Genomic DNA, 15,450 nt, shown 5'->3' on the forward strand with positions numbered 1-15,450 from the left:
CGAAAGCCGGGACGGGAGAGTAGACGTGGTCAGGATCAAAAACGGGTCGAAGCCGGGGGACAGACAGGAGCAAAAGACGGGACAGGTGGGAGTCGGGGTTGAAAAGGGTTTGCCTAGTGTTAAATGAGGTTTGCAGACGGACTGACAACAGGGGACAGACAGGAGTGGGTACAAGTACTGATCCGGAGCCAATCAGAGTCTGAGGCAGTTGGCGCCAAAAGAGCGGCCGCAGGTGATTGACAGGCGGGCCACCGGCAGGCCAGGGGAAAGTTAAGGGGTTAAGTACTGTGTATTATTAAAACTCATTTATTGTACGTGAGCACGTGCGGCTTATAGTCAGGTGTTTTTTTCCTTTAAAAATGTACTGAGTGAGGCTTATATTCAGGTGTGTTCTATAGTCCGAATTTTACGGTATTTCTGTTGCTTTAAAAATAAGTTGTTGAACGTCACAGAATTTGAAACATATTTAACCTACTCTTGAAGTGAATTTAATAAATTAAATGGAATAATGAAAAATAAACAAAAGAAAAAATACAATAAGAAAAGGGAAAAAAGATAAAGAAAAAAGAATAAACTTTAAATTTTTATGTAAACACATTAACACTGAAAAACACAAGAAATAAAACTAAAATATTTATAAATCTACAAAAAAAGAGAGACAATACAAAATAATTGAACATTTTTTATGCTCAACAGATATAAAGTCAATGACACAAAATTCCCCAAAATGTATATGGACCAATCAAAAGAGAAAAAAGGCTTTTCGGAGGGAACCCGCTGTTGATTGGTTGATTGGAATAGTGACATGTTTCGAAAAGACGTGATGTTAACAACTCTGAGGAGAGCGCTGAGGTTTGCAGGAGCACCCCACTGTTGGCTTTGTACATCTGAAGTAACTACACCGCTTCTGACTGTTAGTAGCGGCAGAAAAAAAAATACTTATTCAGTTACTGAAAAATAACGCCATCACGTAACGGCATGAGTAATAACAGGGTTTTTCCCTACACATTTTCCTCATGTTGAGGTTTTTGAGTTTTTCCTTTCCCTCATGTAGGTTTTAGACCAGGGGATGGTGTCATAATAGTCTGTGGTTTGCAATAATCTCTGCAGCCCTTTGAGATTCTTTGTGATTAAGGGCTAAACAAAAAAAATGACTTGACTTGACTGATAACCATTGCAAGTAACTTTCCTAGTAAGATTTTTAAAGATGCTAGCCTGACTGCTTTATCACTCAGTGCATACTCTTCGTCCGCCACTAGGAGTAACTCCGTATTGTATACTTTCATTTTGTTTAATTGGGGTATTTGCACAGGTCATATACTTTCTTGATGTAAGACCGCCCTCTGATTTTCTTCTCTTGTATACTGGTCTGATTATTCAAGGCGTGTCTCGCCATTTGATATATTAGTTCAGGCATACCAGTAACAATTGTCTTTGGTTACGACGACTGGAAATGAAGAAAAGGCAATAAATTACCTGACCCGTCTAAACAGCTTTTATCTTTTATATCAAGTCAAGTCAGCGGACCAGCGTCTAGACCTGAAGCATGTGAATGTCCGCATCGGCAGAGATATGAAGAATATATATATTTATGTATATATATATCCTTGGTGAGTTATGGTCAAGAGACCCACTACAATCACCGAACTGTGGAGGAGGCTGGAAGAAGAATGGACCAAAATCACACAAGAGCAGTGAGAGAGACTAGTGCTATCCTGTGGCCGCAGATGATTTGTAACCCTCATATTTTTTTTTCTATGCCAAAGTCAGTGTTGTCCTCTAATTAAGATCAGTGCGTTTTTATTTTGATATGCATTTCGTCATTTTGTGAAAAGAAATGTAATACTGTGATATAGACAAAATAAAATATCATTTAACTGTGGAACAGTTAAGATGGTATTATTTTTAAATTATTCAATGGTTTATAAATTCTCTCATTTTGATCTAGAGTTTAGAAGGATAGATAGATAGATAGATAGAGAGAGAGAGAGAGAGAGAGAGAGAGAGAGAGAGAGAGAGAGAGAGAGAGAGAGAGAGAGAGAGAGAGAGAGAGAGAGAGAATTGTACAAAAAAATAGAGATAAGCCTAAATGATATACTGCTGAAGTATCTGGTGAGTGGCACATATGATAAATAATTATTTGTTTTCTTCTTGGATCTTTTTTGCCAAATGTTCTCCAAAGGTTTCCCTCCCCCATAGGTATTACATAATTATCTACGAATTCTATGTATTTAGGAGTATAAATAAAACCCCAAAATGAATTTGAGATGTTCTCTTTAGCAACGATACATCTCATGTTAACAGATTTAGAAAACCGAAGAAATACTCTTCGATAACTCACTGAGTGACGATTAAGATCAAGGGTGTCAAAATCAAATGAACGGAGAACAAGAAGAATTGTCCTCAAGCCAAATGCCACATCGATAAATGTTCGTTGAAATGACGCGTATAGCATGCGAAAGCTGTTTGAGAACCTGACACTTTTAACCCAATTTGATCAGAATTATTTCTTACACTATTGATTTTTAATATATTTGCAAATTCATTTAACAAGAAACTTCCATGCAAGCATAAACCACAGGAAAATGTCATGTTTTTTTGAAAATTATTGACTGTTAGTTTTTTTTTGTTTTTTGTTTTTTCTCACTTTTATCCTTTTTTGGGGCTCTTTCCCCGTTCTTATTCTTCCTTTACTTTTTTTTGGTTTTAATATGTCTTTTTTGTGGTTGTTTTTTTTTCCCCTCACCTTTTTTTCGTGTTTTCTTTATTTTATTCTGTCAATTTTCATTTTTGTTCTTGTTTTTTTTCTTCTTTATTTTTTATTTTTAGTTTTTCTTAGCTTGATTTTTTTCTTGATTTTCTCCTTTTTTGTCTCTTCTCTTTTTTTCTTTTATCTTGCTTTGTCATCTCTTTTTTCCCTTCTTTTGCTTGATTTTTTTCATATCTTTTTTTCTATTCTTTTTCCTTTTCTTTTTCAATTTCCTTTTCCGTTTCCCTCATTTGTCGTCTTTTCATTCCATCAATTATTTTCCTTCTCCGTTTTCTCTCTTCTTTCCTTTTTCATAATTTCTTCTTATTTCTTTTCTTTTTCTTTTGAATATAAATGTGCTCATCGGTTCCAAGCCCCTCAAAAACATATCGATGAATCATAAAGATAATCTTTGATTTTGACATACACTACCCATCAAATGTTTAAGGTAAACCAGACACGAGTGTGATTTTCATGAAAAGTCTCTCTTTTTTAATTGATCAAATGGGCATGGTAAAAGAAAGTCATAGAAATAATAAAAGAATGGATACTTCTAAGCAAAGTGATTTAGCGAATGAATAACCAGAGTAATTTTAGAGTTTTTTTCACATTATAAAGCGAAAACAAATCCTCTAATACTTTATCCATAGTTCAAATTGCAAATGGGTAAAATAAACCAATCTTAATTGAGTAAAACGCTTTTCAATTATGATTCAACGTCTCCTCAACTTTTAAAATGTGGAAAATTGACAAAAACCTGCGTTTCAAGTCCGAGTTCAGATTGACATGACTGTGACACATTATTGACACACTAAACAAACCATTTCATAAGCAGAGAGAGAAAAACAAAGTGCAATACTCACCGCTGACAAGGAGGGCTAAGAGCAGAAAGGCCACCCTGCCGAATTCCATGTTGCGTCTGAATTGAACGCCAAACCGGCAAATCGGTAGAATATGCACCTGCAATCGGGTACGTCCCCCTCTTGTCGTCACGTACACGCCCAGGAAGAAAGTAATAAGCTTTGTTATTACCTTTTTTTTTTTTTTGGAAAGCGGGTGTTCACCTTGCATACCGCTTGCTCTCGAGCAGAACGCAACTGGTCGGTGCACTATGGAGTCGGGACAATAGGGAATGTCAACAAAGAGCAGGTTCAACCGAGAGACCAACAAATGCGTGCCGCGCTGCAAAAATAAAGATGGAAACCAGATAAAGGTACTAATCTTTTTATGCGGGCAAAATATCCGCTGTCTTGTTTGTCAGTTTTGGTGTTTTTGCACTTAAGTTCAGGCAGTAATGGGCCTTCTCTGCTGGCCTTACAACGGAATCATGTGGAATCATGCATATAACCAATCAAGTCAAGTCAAGTATATTTGTATAGCCCTTGATCAGAAAAAGTCTCAAAGGGCTGACTATTGCAAACTACAGAGTATTATTACCCCATCCCCTGATCTCAAACCTACATGAGGGCAAGGAAAAACTCAAAACCTCAGCATGAGGAAAATGAAGCAACCTGTGGGGTCTAAATCGACCTTTAACATGTGGGAGAGCTATTTACAAGTTGCTAACGCTAAAAAAGATACACCAGGCATTCGACTTGTTACAACTGCAGTTGGAGAGGGGGAGGGGCCAGGAGAGGAGGAACTTAGTCACGTCCCTCTCATCGGCCGTGCTTTTGACTCTGGGGGGGCCTTGCCCCACCAAACTGCATTTATTTAGGCAGAACAAAGAAAAAGAAAGAAAGAAACGCTCCTTTGGGCGGTACCAATATTTGAAACAAAAACGTGATACCATCTGGTTTAGATATACACACTTTTGGGGAAGTACCCTAAGCCCACCTTATACAACTCTAACGAATAAATGTGGTAATCGCCCTTTTCAGGATGACCAGGCTGCAATAGATGTTGCAAGTTCAGCTATTACTTGTCTCTAGATTCAGAAATCTGCTGAGGCCTTCAATGTTTCCTCTGAAGGCGTCCTGCTGTTGTTCTAGCCCAGGATTGTGGAACCTATGGCTCGCAAGCCATAAATGGCTCTTTTCATGCTTACGTATGGCTTTTCATGCTTACATATGGCATAATTCTTACTATTACGTGCTATTTACATCTTTGTCACTATTAGGCAATAAATATGCTGTTGTTTTTATTTCCAAACCCCATAGGGCTGATCTGTTTTTTGTTACCTTGGAGATTTAATAAGAGTAAAGGGCTCAAGTGAGGGCTTTTAGGACAGGTTGGACTTTCTCACCTGAAGGCTTCCCTATCTGTTCTCCTGGCAAGTTTGAAATTAAGCGATTTCTTCTCTCCTTCTGAGTGTCTACTACGTTTCAGACTTAACATCTGAACAGTAGTTTTTTGGGAAGAACAACAAATAAAATTAATGTTTGCACAGTATTTTTATTTGTTAAACAAATTATTGAGCCTGTAAAACTGGTTTATGGTTTAATTTTCGTGTATAGTATTTAATTGTATTGGCCTGGAGAAGGATGGCCGCCACCAGGCTATACTTGCCCAAGACACACGATAGGAAAATGTGACCCTATGACCCTAGTGGTTATGGGATCCAACTAACCAACTAACCAACTATTCAATTGTGGACGTTTGTCATGATTACTGATGCGAGGCACCTGAGCCTGCTCCTTTGGGGCCAACTGCCTCAGTCGCTGATTGGTTACTTGTCACTTTTTATACCCCCATCTTCCTGTCACTGGTTGTCAGTCCGTCTGCAAACCTCAGCTTACGCTAGGCAAGCTCTTTGACCCTGACTCTCTTCTGTTCTGATTCCTGTCTGTTTCCTGGCTCCGACCCCCTTTTCTGATCTCGACTACAATTTTGCTCCCCCGTCCCGGCTACTGATCTGTTTTTTTCCACTCTCCGCGTCTGAGCAACCTGCTCCCCGCAACGAGCGATCTACAGATCGTGTGTACTATCCTTTCCCTTCTTCCCAATAAAACTAAGAGAAACACACGCAAGTGGGTCCTGTCTCCGTTCTGGTCCTGACAACGTTAATAATTTAAGATAATAAAGCGGATTTCGCTTAACTTATTTTTGGAATGTAAGCTTTCACAATAAACTAGAGATCACAGTATGACTACAATTCCAGCATGACAGTTTCGATCTTGTTCAACACTGGAAGTTCATCATTAGGACGAGAATAATACTGAAATAAGAAAAAAACATTTTCATATTCTGTTTGCTGACAAACATGCACATTTTCAAATATCATTTCTCTTATACTAGCATATTTTTCTTTCAATTTTGCACAGCCACAAGGAATAAAACTGTCTTTAACTCATTTAAGTGATAATATAAGTAAAATATAGTGAAATAAAAAGAAAATACTTATTAGCAAGATCATATGTACAAAGAACAAGAAATGTGCAATGAAGTCAACTACATTAAATGAATTAAAAAGATAAGAGCAAACAACATTTTCCCAATGACTAACATTAAATTTACAAAAATAAAATGTAATGAGAACTACTTGAAATCAACACAAATGTCACTTTTATTTAAATTTGTAGACAGTAACAGTTCACACATTTACTTCCTTTACTATGATATAAATGGTGAGAACAAGAACAGGCTCTGCTGGATTATGAATGCAGACAGGCTAGTTTATAGAGCAGTACAGTGGATTTGAGATTAGTACTGAGAAAAGTAAAGAAAACCCCGAGATGGAATTACGTCATCACGGGAGGATTGATTGATAGACTACCAGTTAGGGCTGCGTCACAAATGCAGTCGGACTTGTATACAAATTGCAACAGAAAGTAAATTGTTTTGTTTTCCCTTTGACAAGACTGACAAGCGTTAACAAATAGGAACAAGGAAATGAAATTTCAAATGTTACGTCAACCAGAGTGACTCAGTCAAAAATTTAGATTTTCACATTCGACCCCAATTCATCCTTTTAAACACACGAGAAGAATATCACTAGAACAGCTTTCTTTCATCTTCGCAACATTGCTAAAATTCGCCCTATGCTGTCTCAGTCGGATGCGGGGATTATAATTCATGCGTTTGTTACCTCTCGTCTCGATTACTGTAATGCACAACTCTCCGGTCTCCCGAAGTCCAAAATCAAAAGCCTGCAGCTGGTGAAAAGTGCTGCAGCGAGGCTTTTAACTAAGACAAGAAAGTTTGATCATATTACCCCGATTTGACCTAACCTGCATTGGCTCCCTGTTAGGTTAAGATGTGATTTTTAAGGTTCTGTTGGTATAATACAAAATCATGCGTGGACTTGCTCCCTCGTATCTTTCCCATTTAATTTCCCAACATGTTCCGGTTCGGAGCCTTCGCTCTGAAAGCGCTGGTCTACTAGTGATCCCAAGAGGCAAAAAGAAATCAGCAGGTTCGAGAGCGTTCCCTATTTGAGCCCCGGTGCTGTGGAATTCTCTGGCCTCTGAGATTCGATCTGCAACCTTGGAGGAACTGTTTAAATCTAGGCTTAAAACACACTTATATTCTCGTTTATGAATGACCGTTATTTCACGTTGACAATATCTGTGTATTGTTTGTTATTGCAAAATCCATTGCAGCCTGGTCATCCTGTAAGGGGGATCACCTCATGTGCGTTCCTTTCTCAGGGTTTTCTTATTATGTTAAGGTTTTTGAGTTTTTCCTTGCCCTTATGTAGGTTTTAGATCAGGGGATGGTGGAATGATAGTCCGTGGTTTGCAATAATCTGTGGTCTGTGCAGCCCTTTGAGATTCCTTGTGATTTAGGGCGTCACAAATAAACATGACTTGACATGTTCTGCTTGTCTTATCTTCTTAGGGTTTCTGGTGATTTGGGGTCCCACCGGGACAAACACAGTAAGGAAAGAACGACTAATTGAATATGAAATAAGTCTGTCTTTGGAAGCTTCCTATGAATATAACTAAGTCTTTTACTAAATAACTACCGGTAATATTCATCCTACAACACTGCTGTCATATTAATCAAAAAAACCTGAATGAATGAATGAAAACTTTTATTTCGAACATAAAAATAAAAACAGGACAAAAACAATGAGTCAACAACAGAATAATGTCACATAACATGTTCGAAAAGGGGTAGTCAGAAGCAGATGCTTATTTTTTCTACCCCTTTATCTTCCCTATTAAATACATTTTATAGATAGCTCCTCTTGTGTCCAATACAACAAAATCTCATGGATATACTTATTACATATGTCAGATATCAATAATTATAATAGTTACAATAATCACATATTTTATACACTAATCTTCGCAATACCCATCCCTCAACGTCATAATGCGCATAATGTCACTGCGGCACCAGTGATAATAACAATAAAAATAAACACAATACTTATAATAACTGTTCTGATATAATAATAGCAACAATAACAACAAGTTAACCATAGTTAGAAATGCAGTATTTCCAATCTCCCTCATATCCCATTTTCTTCATCCCTGTATTTCTCCAGTAATGCTTTTTTTGTATTTAAATCTGAACACATGGATAGTTGGACATTGTTTGATCTCATTTTGCAAATTATTCCAAAGTCTGACTTCACACACAGACACACACATACTTTTCCTGGTGGTTCTCACCTTTGGGATTTTGAATTCACCACAGCCCCTCAAGTTATAATTTCCCTCTTTCCGAGTGAATAATTTTTGTATGTTTTCTGGCACTATGTTTTTGTTGACCTTAAATTACAGTTGTGAAGTAAAAAAATGTATTAAATCATCCAATTTTAATCATTTGGACTGCATGAATAAAATATTGGTATGATCCCGGTATCCTACCCTGTGTATGGTTCTTATGGCACGTTTTTGAAGGATAAAAAGGGGCTGTAGTGAACTCTGGTAATTATTGCCCCTTCTTCTGCACAATATGTTAAATATGGCAGAAGGAGAGAACAATATAATAAATACAATGCATTATAATTTAAAATAAATTTGGCTTTATTAACTATTGAAATGCTTTTAGATACCTTAGTTTGTATGTGTCTGATGTGTGTTTTCCAACTTAATTTATTGTCCATTATGACCCCTAAAAACTTAATTTCTGATACAATGTCTGTTGCGACACCATCCATTTTTACTTCTAATTGAATTTACTTTTATTGTCATTCTTTGTAACAATGCACACAGAACGAAATGTCGATACAACTGACACGTACAGTTAAACTGTAGCGAGCCGATGCAGCCGCAGCCAAACAGGGCGCAGCCATTTTAGTCATTAGGTGACCAAACGCCCCAATTCCAACCCTTAATGCTGAGCGCCAAGCAGGGAGGCAATGAGTACCAATGTTGTAAGTCTTAGGTATGACTCGGCCGAGGCTTGAACCAGCGACCTCCCAGTCTCCGAGCGGGCGCCCTACCATCTAGGCTACCGAGCTGGTTTCTAGGCTACCGAGCTGGTTGCTAGGCTACCGAGCTGGTTAAGATGAAGACATTTGGGATCCATCATACCTTGACACAGTGACCGTACACCACAAGAGTCACTCTCAGGAAGGCTTGTCTGGGAATTGAACCCAGGACCTCTCACACCCAAAGCGAGAATCATGCCACTAGACCAACAAGCCAAATCTTGATTTGCCTTACGATTACCGAAGAATATTACTTTGGTTTTATTTAAATTTAAAGATAATTACTTTATATCCATCCATACAGCAAAACCTCAGATTAATAGTATACAATCATATTTAAGAAAAAACTTTTCAGTGATAACTAAAGGCAGAGATATTGTCTTTTTGACCAAAAAACCTTCATATATTGTACAGTTCACTAACCTCTCTTATTTCAAAGAAAAGTGTGTAGTATTTGACCAATAGATAGATAGATAGATAAATAGATAGATGGATAGATAGATACTTTATTCATCCCCGTAGGGAAATTCACACTTCCAGCAGTCTACCCCGTTGTTTATTAACAGATTAACATGATGCCCTAGGGGTGCTTGTAGCGGAGTGGATGACGTCACGCCAGTCCAAAAGTTCGACATCCCTGCGGCAGATGGAAAACTGTTCTTTGTGAAAATCCAGGGATACACCACCTCGTGTTAGCAAGTCCGCCTCCTCTCCGATTCCTCCCGGCTTTCGTGTCTCTGTTTAGCGGCGTTGAAGCCGGATAGCTCCGGGTAGCTCCGGGTGGCTACACGTTAGCGTCCGGAATGCTAAACGTGAGCCACGTTTCCGCAAAACATAGCAACTGCGCTCCCTGTGCGCTTCGATGTTTTCCACCAGCACTCGATGATCTTATTTGGTCGTGAGTTCGCATTTACCATTATTACGGATGGTACTGAAAACTTATAACGCCGCTAGCCGCTTTGCTAGCTCCGGCTCTTCTTCCATGATAAAAAATATAGGACAAAATACAGGATAAACTATTTGAAAAGGGAAATGACTTAATACATTATATGCAACATGGCAAATACACAACAAAATACACAAAGATATGGATTACAAAATATATAACATAATACATGACAATATAGACTACAAAACGCGTGATAAAATAAATGCCAAAATACACTATAAAATACACAATAGAATCATGACAAAATACATGAGAAAATAAACCGCAAAATCATTGACCAAATACAAAACAAAATACAGGACAAAATATGAGAAAATATACAAAATACAATATATATATATATATATATATATATATATATATATATATATATATATATATATATAATATACGACAAAATACAAAAACAATTGAAAAAATTGAGAAATAAATCCCATTTATGTCTTTCATTTCGGCACTACAGGATTCATTTACCTGTTAATTTATTTATATGGCATATATTTTCATGTATTTATTTATTCATGCATTTATTTCTATATATCGCACGATTGGTCCTCCATGGTTATTAGCACACATAGATAGATAGATAGATAGATAGATAGATAGATAGATAGATAGATAGATAGATAGATAGATAGATAGATAGATAGATAGATAGATAGATAGATAGATAGATAGATAGATAGATAGATAGATAGATAGATAGATAGATAGATAGATAGATAGATAGATAGATAGATAGATACTTTATTCATCCCCGTAGGGAAATTCACACTTCCAGCAGTCTACCCCGTTGTTTATTAACATGATGCCCTAGGGGTGCTTGTGGCGGAGTGGATGACGTCACGCCAGTCCAAAAGTTCGACATCCCTGCGGCAGATGGAAAACTGTTCTTTGTGAAAATTCAGGGATACACCACCTCGTGTTAGCAAGTCCGCCTCCTCTCCGATTCCTCCCGGCTTTCGTGTCTCTGTTTAGCGGTGTTGAAGCCGGATAGCTCCGGGTAGCTCCGGGTGGCTACACGTTAGCGTCCGGAATGCTAAACGTGAGCCACGTTTCCGCAAAACATAGCAACTGCGCTCCCTGTGCGCTTCGATGTTTTCCACCAGCACTCGATGATCTTATTTGGTCGTGAGTTTGCATTTACCATGATTACGGATGTTACCGAAGACTTATAACGCCGCTAGCCGCTTCGCTAGCTCCGGCTCTTCTTCCACGATAGGCCCCTTCATCACGCCGGAACTAGATGTCACTGTATATAATAGTACAAGCAAAAAACCAGTGCTAAGAAGCACAAGGAAGAATACAAACCGCAGCCCCAGCATTTTGCCAACTTTTTTTGGGGGGGTACCAGTTGCAGCAAGATGGACGGCAATCATGTCAAGACCCCTCTGGGTGAGGCTTGTGTTGTGTAAAATAAACACAAAGCCACTATACCAACATTTCGTCCCGCTACCAACAGGGTGCAGATATACAACAATAAGACTCAGGAAGGCCGCCCTTGGGTAAAGCCTGATCCCCGCTACCGTCACTCTTGTAAACAACAGCCCCTGCTGACCCATTATATCGGTCTACACAGTAGGTTTACACTCATTCTTATTTTTAATGATGTTTTCATCATAAAGGTTATAGTTATCAGTAATATTATCGTGGTTATTATCATTAAAAAGGAAAAAAAGGAAAAACATGTTGAATACCACCCTTGGGATGGGCTGTGAAAATATTGTCAAACAATGAGCTGTTTGAGTAGAAGATTGTGAGTAACATCCAACACCAGCACGCTAATTGCCTCTTGTACACAACTAAAAAGAAACCAGTCACATCAAAATAACTGCCTGGAAAGAACCTACCTGCTTTGTGAAAGTGTCAAGTCTTTTTGTTATTTAAAAAAAGAAAGAGCAATCATTCTCACTGTTGTAATCTATTGGCTGTGTGACTCACCTGGAAGGAAAGGATTTATTACGAGAAAGGTTGTAAAAATCAACAAGTGAGATACTATTGAGGACATTACATGAAATTTACAAACTGTCATGATGACTGATATGACTCAGCTGTACCCGCTCCTTTGGCGCTAACTGCCGCGGGTTCTGATTGGCTCCCGATCAGTATTTGAACCCAGTCCTGTTTGTCCCCTTTTGTCAGTCCCTCTGCGAACCTCAGTGTATACTCGGCAAGCCTTTTTCGACTCAGACTCCCACCTGTCGCGGTTTTGCTCCCGTCTGTCTCCGGCTACGCCCCGTTTTGATCCTGACCACGTCTGCTCTCCCGTCCCGGCTTACGACCCGTTTCTGACCCCGACCACGTTTTTGCTCTCCTGTCTCGGTTATCAACCTGTTTTTCCGTCCTTGGCACCACCATCGCTCGCTACGGGAGATCCACTTCCGTGTTCGGATCGTAATCCAAGGAACGAGAGCGACTTGCTTCCCGTGCCTAGCGAACACCGGATCGTGGGCGCAGCCCTTCCTCTTTCCTTTAATAAAACTTGTGAGAAACGTAACGCAATTGGGTCCTATTTCCGTTCTGGTCCTGACACAAACAGAAAGCAGAATATCCATTATTTAGATTAAAGACGCGCTTTCATCACAGTAACACCCTGACAATTAAAGCAGCTCGACTCAAATAACACTATTTCAGCAGTCAAAAAAGTTAAAAAAGTTACGATAGCTGAATAAATACGAAATGTATTTTGAGATTTGAGAATCATTCTTCCAAAAAATCGACGTACCACAAATTTCCCAAGGAGATGAGATAAACTTAGATACTCCTACATCACTGGTGGAAGTCATAAAATTGAGTACTAAAAGAAATATATAGATATTCTATGTCCAATAATCACTGAGGTGCTTCAGGAATCAATTTGGGTCTCTTCAGGAGAATTTTAACAAAGCCCTTATCGCTGGACTGCTGAAAAAGAACGAACACACAACAGAACCAGGTAATTATAGTCTCAAAAATTTTGATTGCAGCTAGAGAAGTTTCTGCCCACGATAATCCATAAAAATCAAGCTTGCTTCATATAAAACAGGAACTTATCCGACAACATGAGGGGGCTACTACACTTGATGTGGATGAAACGTGTTAGAATTAAAAAATTAAAATGTACCATTTACCAAATTGTTCGAATTAGTTATCTGACTCCATTAACCAAACACAACCTTCATTCACCTAACAATGCGCGCTTGTTTCTTGATGGGAAAAGATGGACATTTCTTAATTAATTAAGCTAAGTTAACTCCATCGAATGTATGGCCGAATTAGCCGAATTAGTGTCGCTCGAGTCTCCGTCAAGCCTCCTCTCTCAATCTTCCTCGATCTTCTGCCCACGTTTTTTTTTCCGCAAGCTGGTGTGCCGGCTCCTCCCATGGGCGTGGCAATGAAAACCCCCACGTGGGGTCCACCTCCTCGCCTCGATGTCTGGAGAAACTCAAAACAGGAGAGTGTTTCTACGTAATCAGGGCCTTGTACTCCAAACATCGCCTGCCGTCCCCCGTCAAGAGTCCTGTTATCAAAATTCCCCAGCCGAAACATTCCGCATTCAGATCAGCGTGACCTGTCATTGAACTTCAGCCTACCCGGTGAAAATCTTCATTGGACGCGATAAATGTAACTTGTATTTAATCGTATAAAATCCTTTATAGTAAAATGTATAAAATCCTTCAATAGGAAGAATCATCTTCCTATCTCAGCTACAGTAGAACTCGGTTACTCCGGACTCAGTTTTCACGAAGATCCGGATAAAAAGTTTGGTCCGGATGATTTCTAATGTATTCCTTACGAAAAATCTATGCATCTCATCTCATCAGCTGCACCGCTTATCCTCAGTAGGGTCGCGGGGGTGCTGGAGCCCATCCCAGCAATCATCGGGCACTGGGCAGGGGACACCCTGAACTGGTTGCCAGCCAATCGCAGGGCACACGGGGACAGACAACTCACTCGCTCATTCACACCTAGGGACAATTTGGACCGGCCAATTCACCTGAAATGCATGTTTTTTGGAATGTGGGAGGAAACCGGAGTGCCCGGAGGAAACCCACGCAAGCACGGGGAGAACATACAAACTCCGCACAGGAAGTCTGGAGCTGGATTTGAACCCACGCAGGAGGTTCCCATGACATGAACTGTGCCGCACATGCGCTAACCACTGCACCGCCGTGCTGCCACACCGAATAATATGTGGATCTTCGGCTGTTCCGGATCAAAATCTTAATCATTTCAATCCATTCCTATGCATTTTACCGCGTCTATTCTGGAGTCAGGGCACCACGGCAGCGCAGTGGTTAGCGCGTGTGTGGCACTGTTCTGAGGTCATCAGATCGAACGTTCCTCTGTGGAGTTTGCATTTTCTCCCCGTGCTTGTGTGGGTTTCCTCAGGGCACATTCCAAAAACATGCATGTCAGGTGATTTGGCCGGTCCAAATTGTCCCTAGGTGTGAATGAGCGAGCGAATTGTCTGTCTCTGTGTGCCCTGGGACTGGCTGGCAACCAGTTCAGGGTGTCCCCTGCCCACTGCCTGAAGATAGCTGGGATGGGCTCCAGCACCCCCGGGACCCTACGGAGGATAAGCGGTGCAGATAATTGATAGATGGATCTTCCGGAGTCGTATTCCAATTGAGATGCAGTCTTGGAAGTCTTCTTCCCGGAAGAGGCTGGATGACACAACGTCCCCCGAATGTGTATGCCATCCCTTTGTCCATAGAGAAACAAATTTCTCTGTGCGTTTGTCTTTGTGGGTTGTCTTCCTGCTTATCACTGACCGACTCTATCTTGTTGTGCTTCGATTGAAGTGGTGATCTATTCTTGCAAAACAACACTGAAGAATATTACGCTGAAGGACCGAACATTAGAAGAAAAATGAAAGCTCATTCAATACTGTAACGATCACACTGGCTTGAAGATATCACATGAAACTACAAACATTGTCAGAGCTTTTGAAAAACGGTATGTATGTTTTATTGATATTCTGTGGTGGGTTTAATAATTAACCCACGGAACATTTTTGTTGAGTAAAGAGTTCCAGTGGGACAGGTTACAAGGTTGCGCTTTCCCTTCTTCCGGCTAGAGATATAGCAACGCGCTGTTGTTGTTGTTCCCTGTTTTAAAGAGTTAATTTTTGGTACAGTAGCCTTTGTTGTCTATTACAGTGGTCAAACGTTTCCTGCAGTCTTTCACCAGATTTGCACACACTGCAGGAGAGATCTTGGCCCACTCCTCCACGCAGAGATCCTCTCTAAATCCAACAGGTTTCTGGGCTGCCGCTGAGAAACGCAGAGTTTGAGCTCCCTCCAAAGATTTTTGATTGGGTTCAGGTCTGGAGACTGGCTGGGCCATGCTAAAACCTCAATGTTTTCTTATGGAGCCACTCCTTGGTTTTCCTGGCTGTGTGCTTCCGGTCGTTGTTAGAAGACCCATCTTCAACGCTCTGACTGA

The 15,450-nt window shown here is 39.9% G+C and overlaps 1 protein-coding gene, 1 long non-coding RNA gene and 1 other non-coding gene across 5 annotated transcripts in view; 1 reads left to right on the forward strand and 2 right to left on the reverse strand.

Annotated features, from left to right (window-relative positions):
- Positions 1 to 3,731, reverse strand: part of LOC148363995 (serine protease 1-like) — a 25,953-nt gene extending 22,222 nt beyond the window's left edge. The window contains exon 1 of the mRNA XM_088338128.1: positions 3,613 to 3,731. Within this exon, the coding sequence (XP_088194254.1) occupies positions 3,613 to 3,661 (49 nt within the window). The 5' untranslated portion in view covers positions 3,662 to 3,731. The remainder of the gene's footprint in view (positions 1 to 3,612) is intronic.
- On the forward strand, positions 3,610 to 9,803 carry LOC148363996 (uncharacterized). Of its 3 annotated transcripts, XR_015850719.1 has the most exons (4): positions 3,610 to 3,719; positions 3,803 to 3,962; positions 7,529 to 7,566; positions 9,659 to 9,803. It is a non-coding gene; the product is annotated as an uncharacterized LOC148363996 (long non-coding RNA). The 3 variants fall into 3 exon arrangements; XR_015850718.1 differs by lacking the exon at positions 7,529 to 7,566 and having other exon boundaries at positions 9,659 to 9,792; XR_015850717.1 differs by lacking the exon at positions 9,659 to 9,803 and having other exon boundaries at positions 7,529 to 7,872.
- trnap-ugg (transfer RNA proline (anticodon UGG)) lies at positions 9,219 to 9,290 on the reverse strand. Its single transcript has one exon. It is a non-coding gene; the product is annotated as a tRNA-Pro (tRNA).
- Positions 9,804 to 15,450: the final 5,647 nt, after the last annotated feature.

The sequence above is a fragment of the Urocampus carinirostris genome, chromosome 6, assembly GCF_059441175.1.
Source record: "Urocampus carinirostris isolate Australia breed hairy pipefish chromosome 6, RoL_Ucar_1.0, whole genome shotgun sequence".
NCBI classification, from domain to species: Eukaryota; Metazoa; Chordata; class Actinopteri; order Syngnathiformes; family Syngnathidae; genus Urocampus; species Urocampus carinirostris.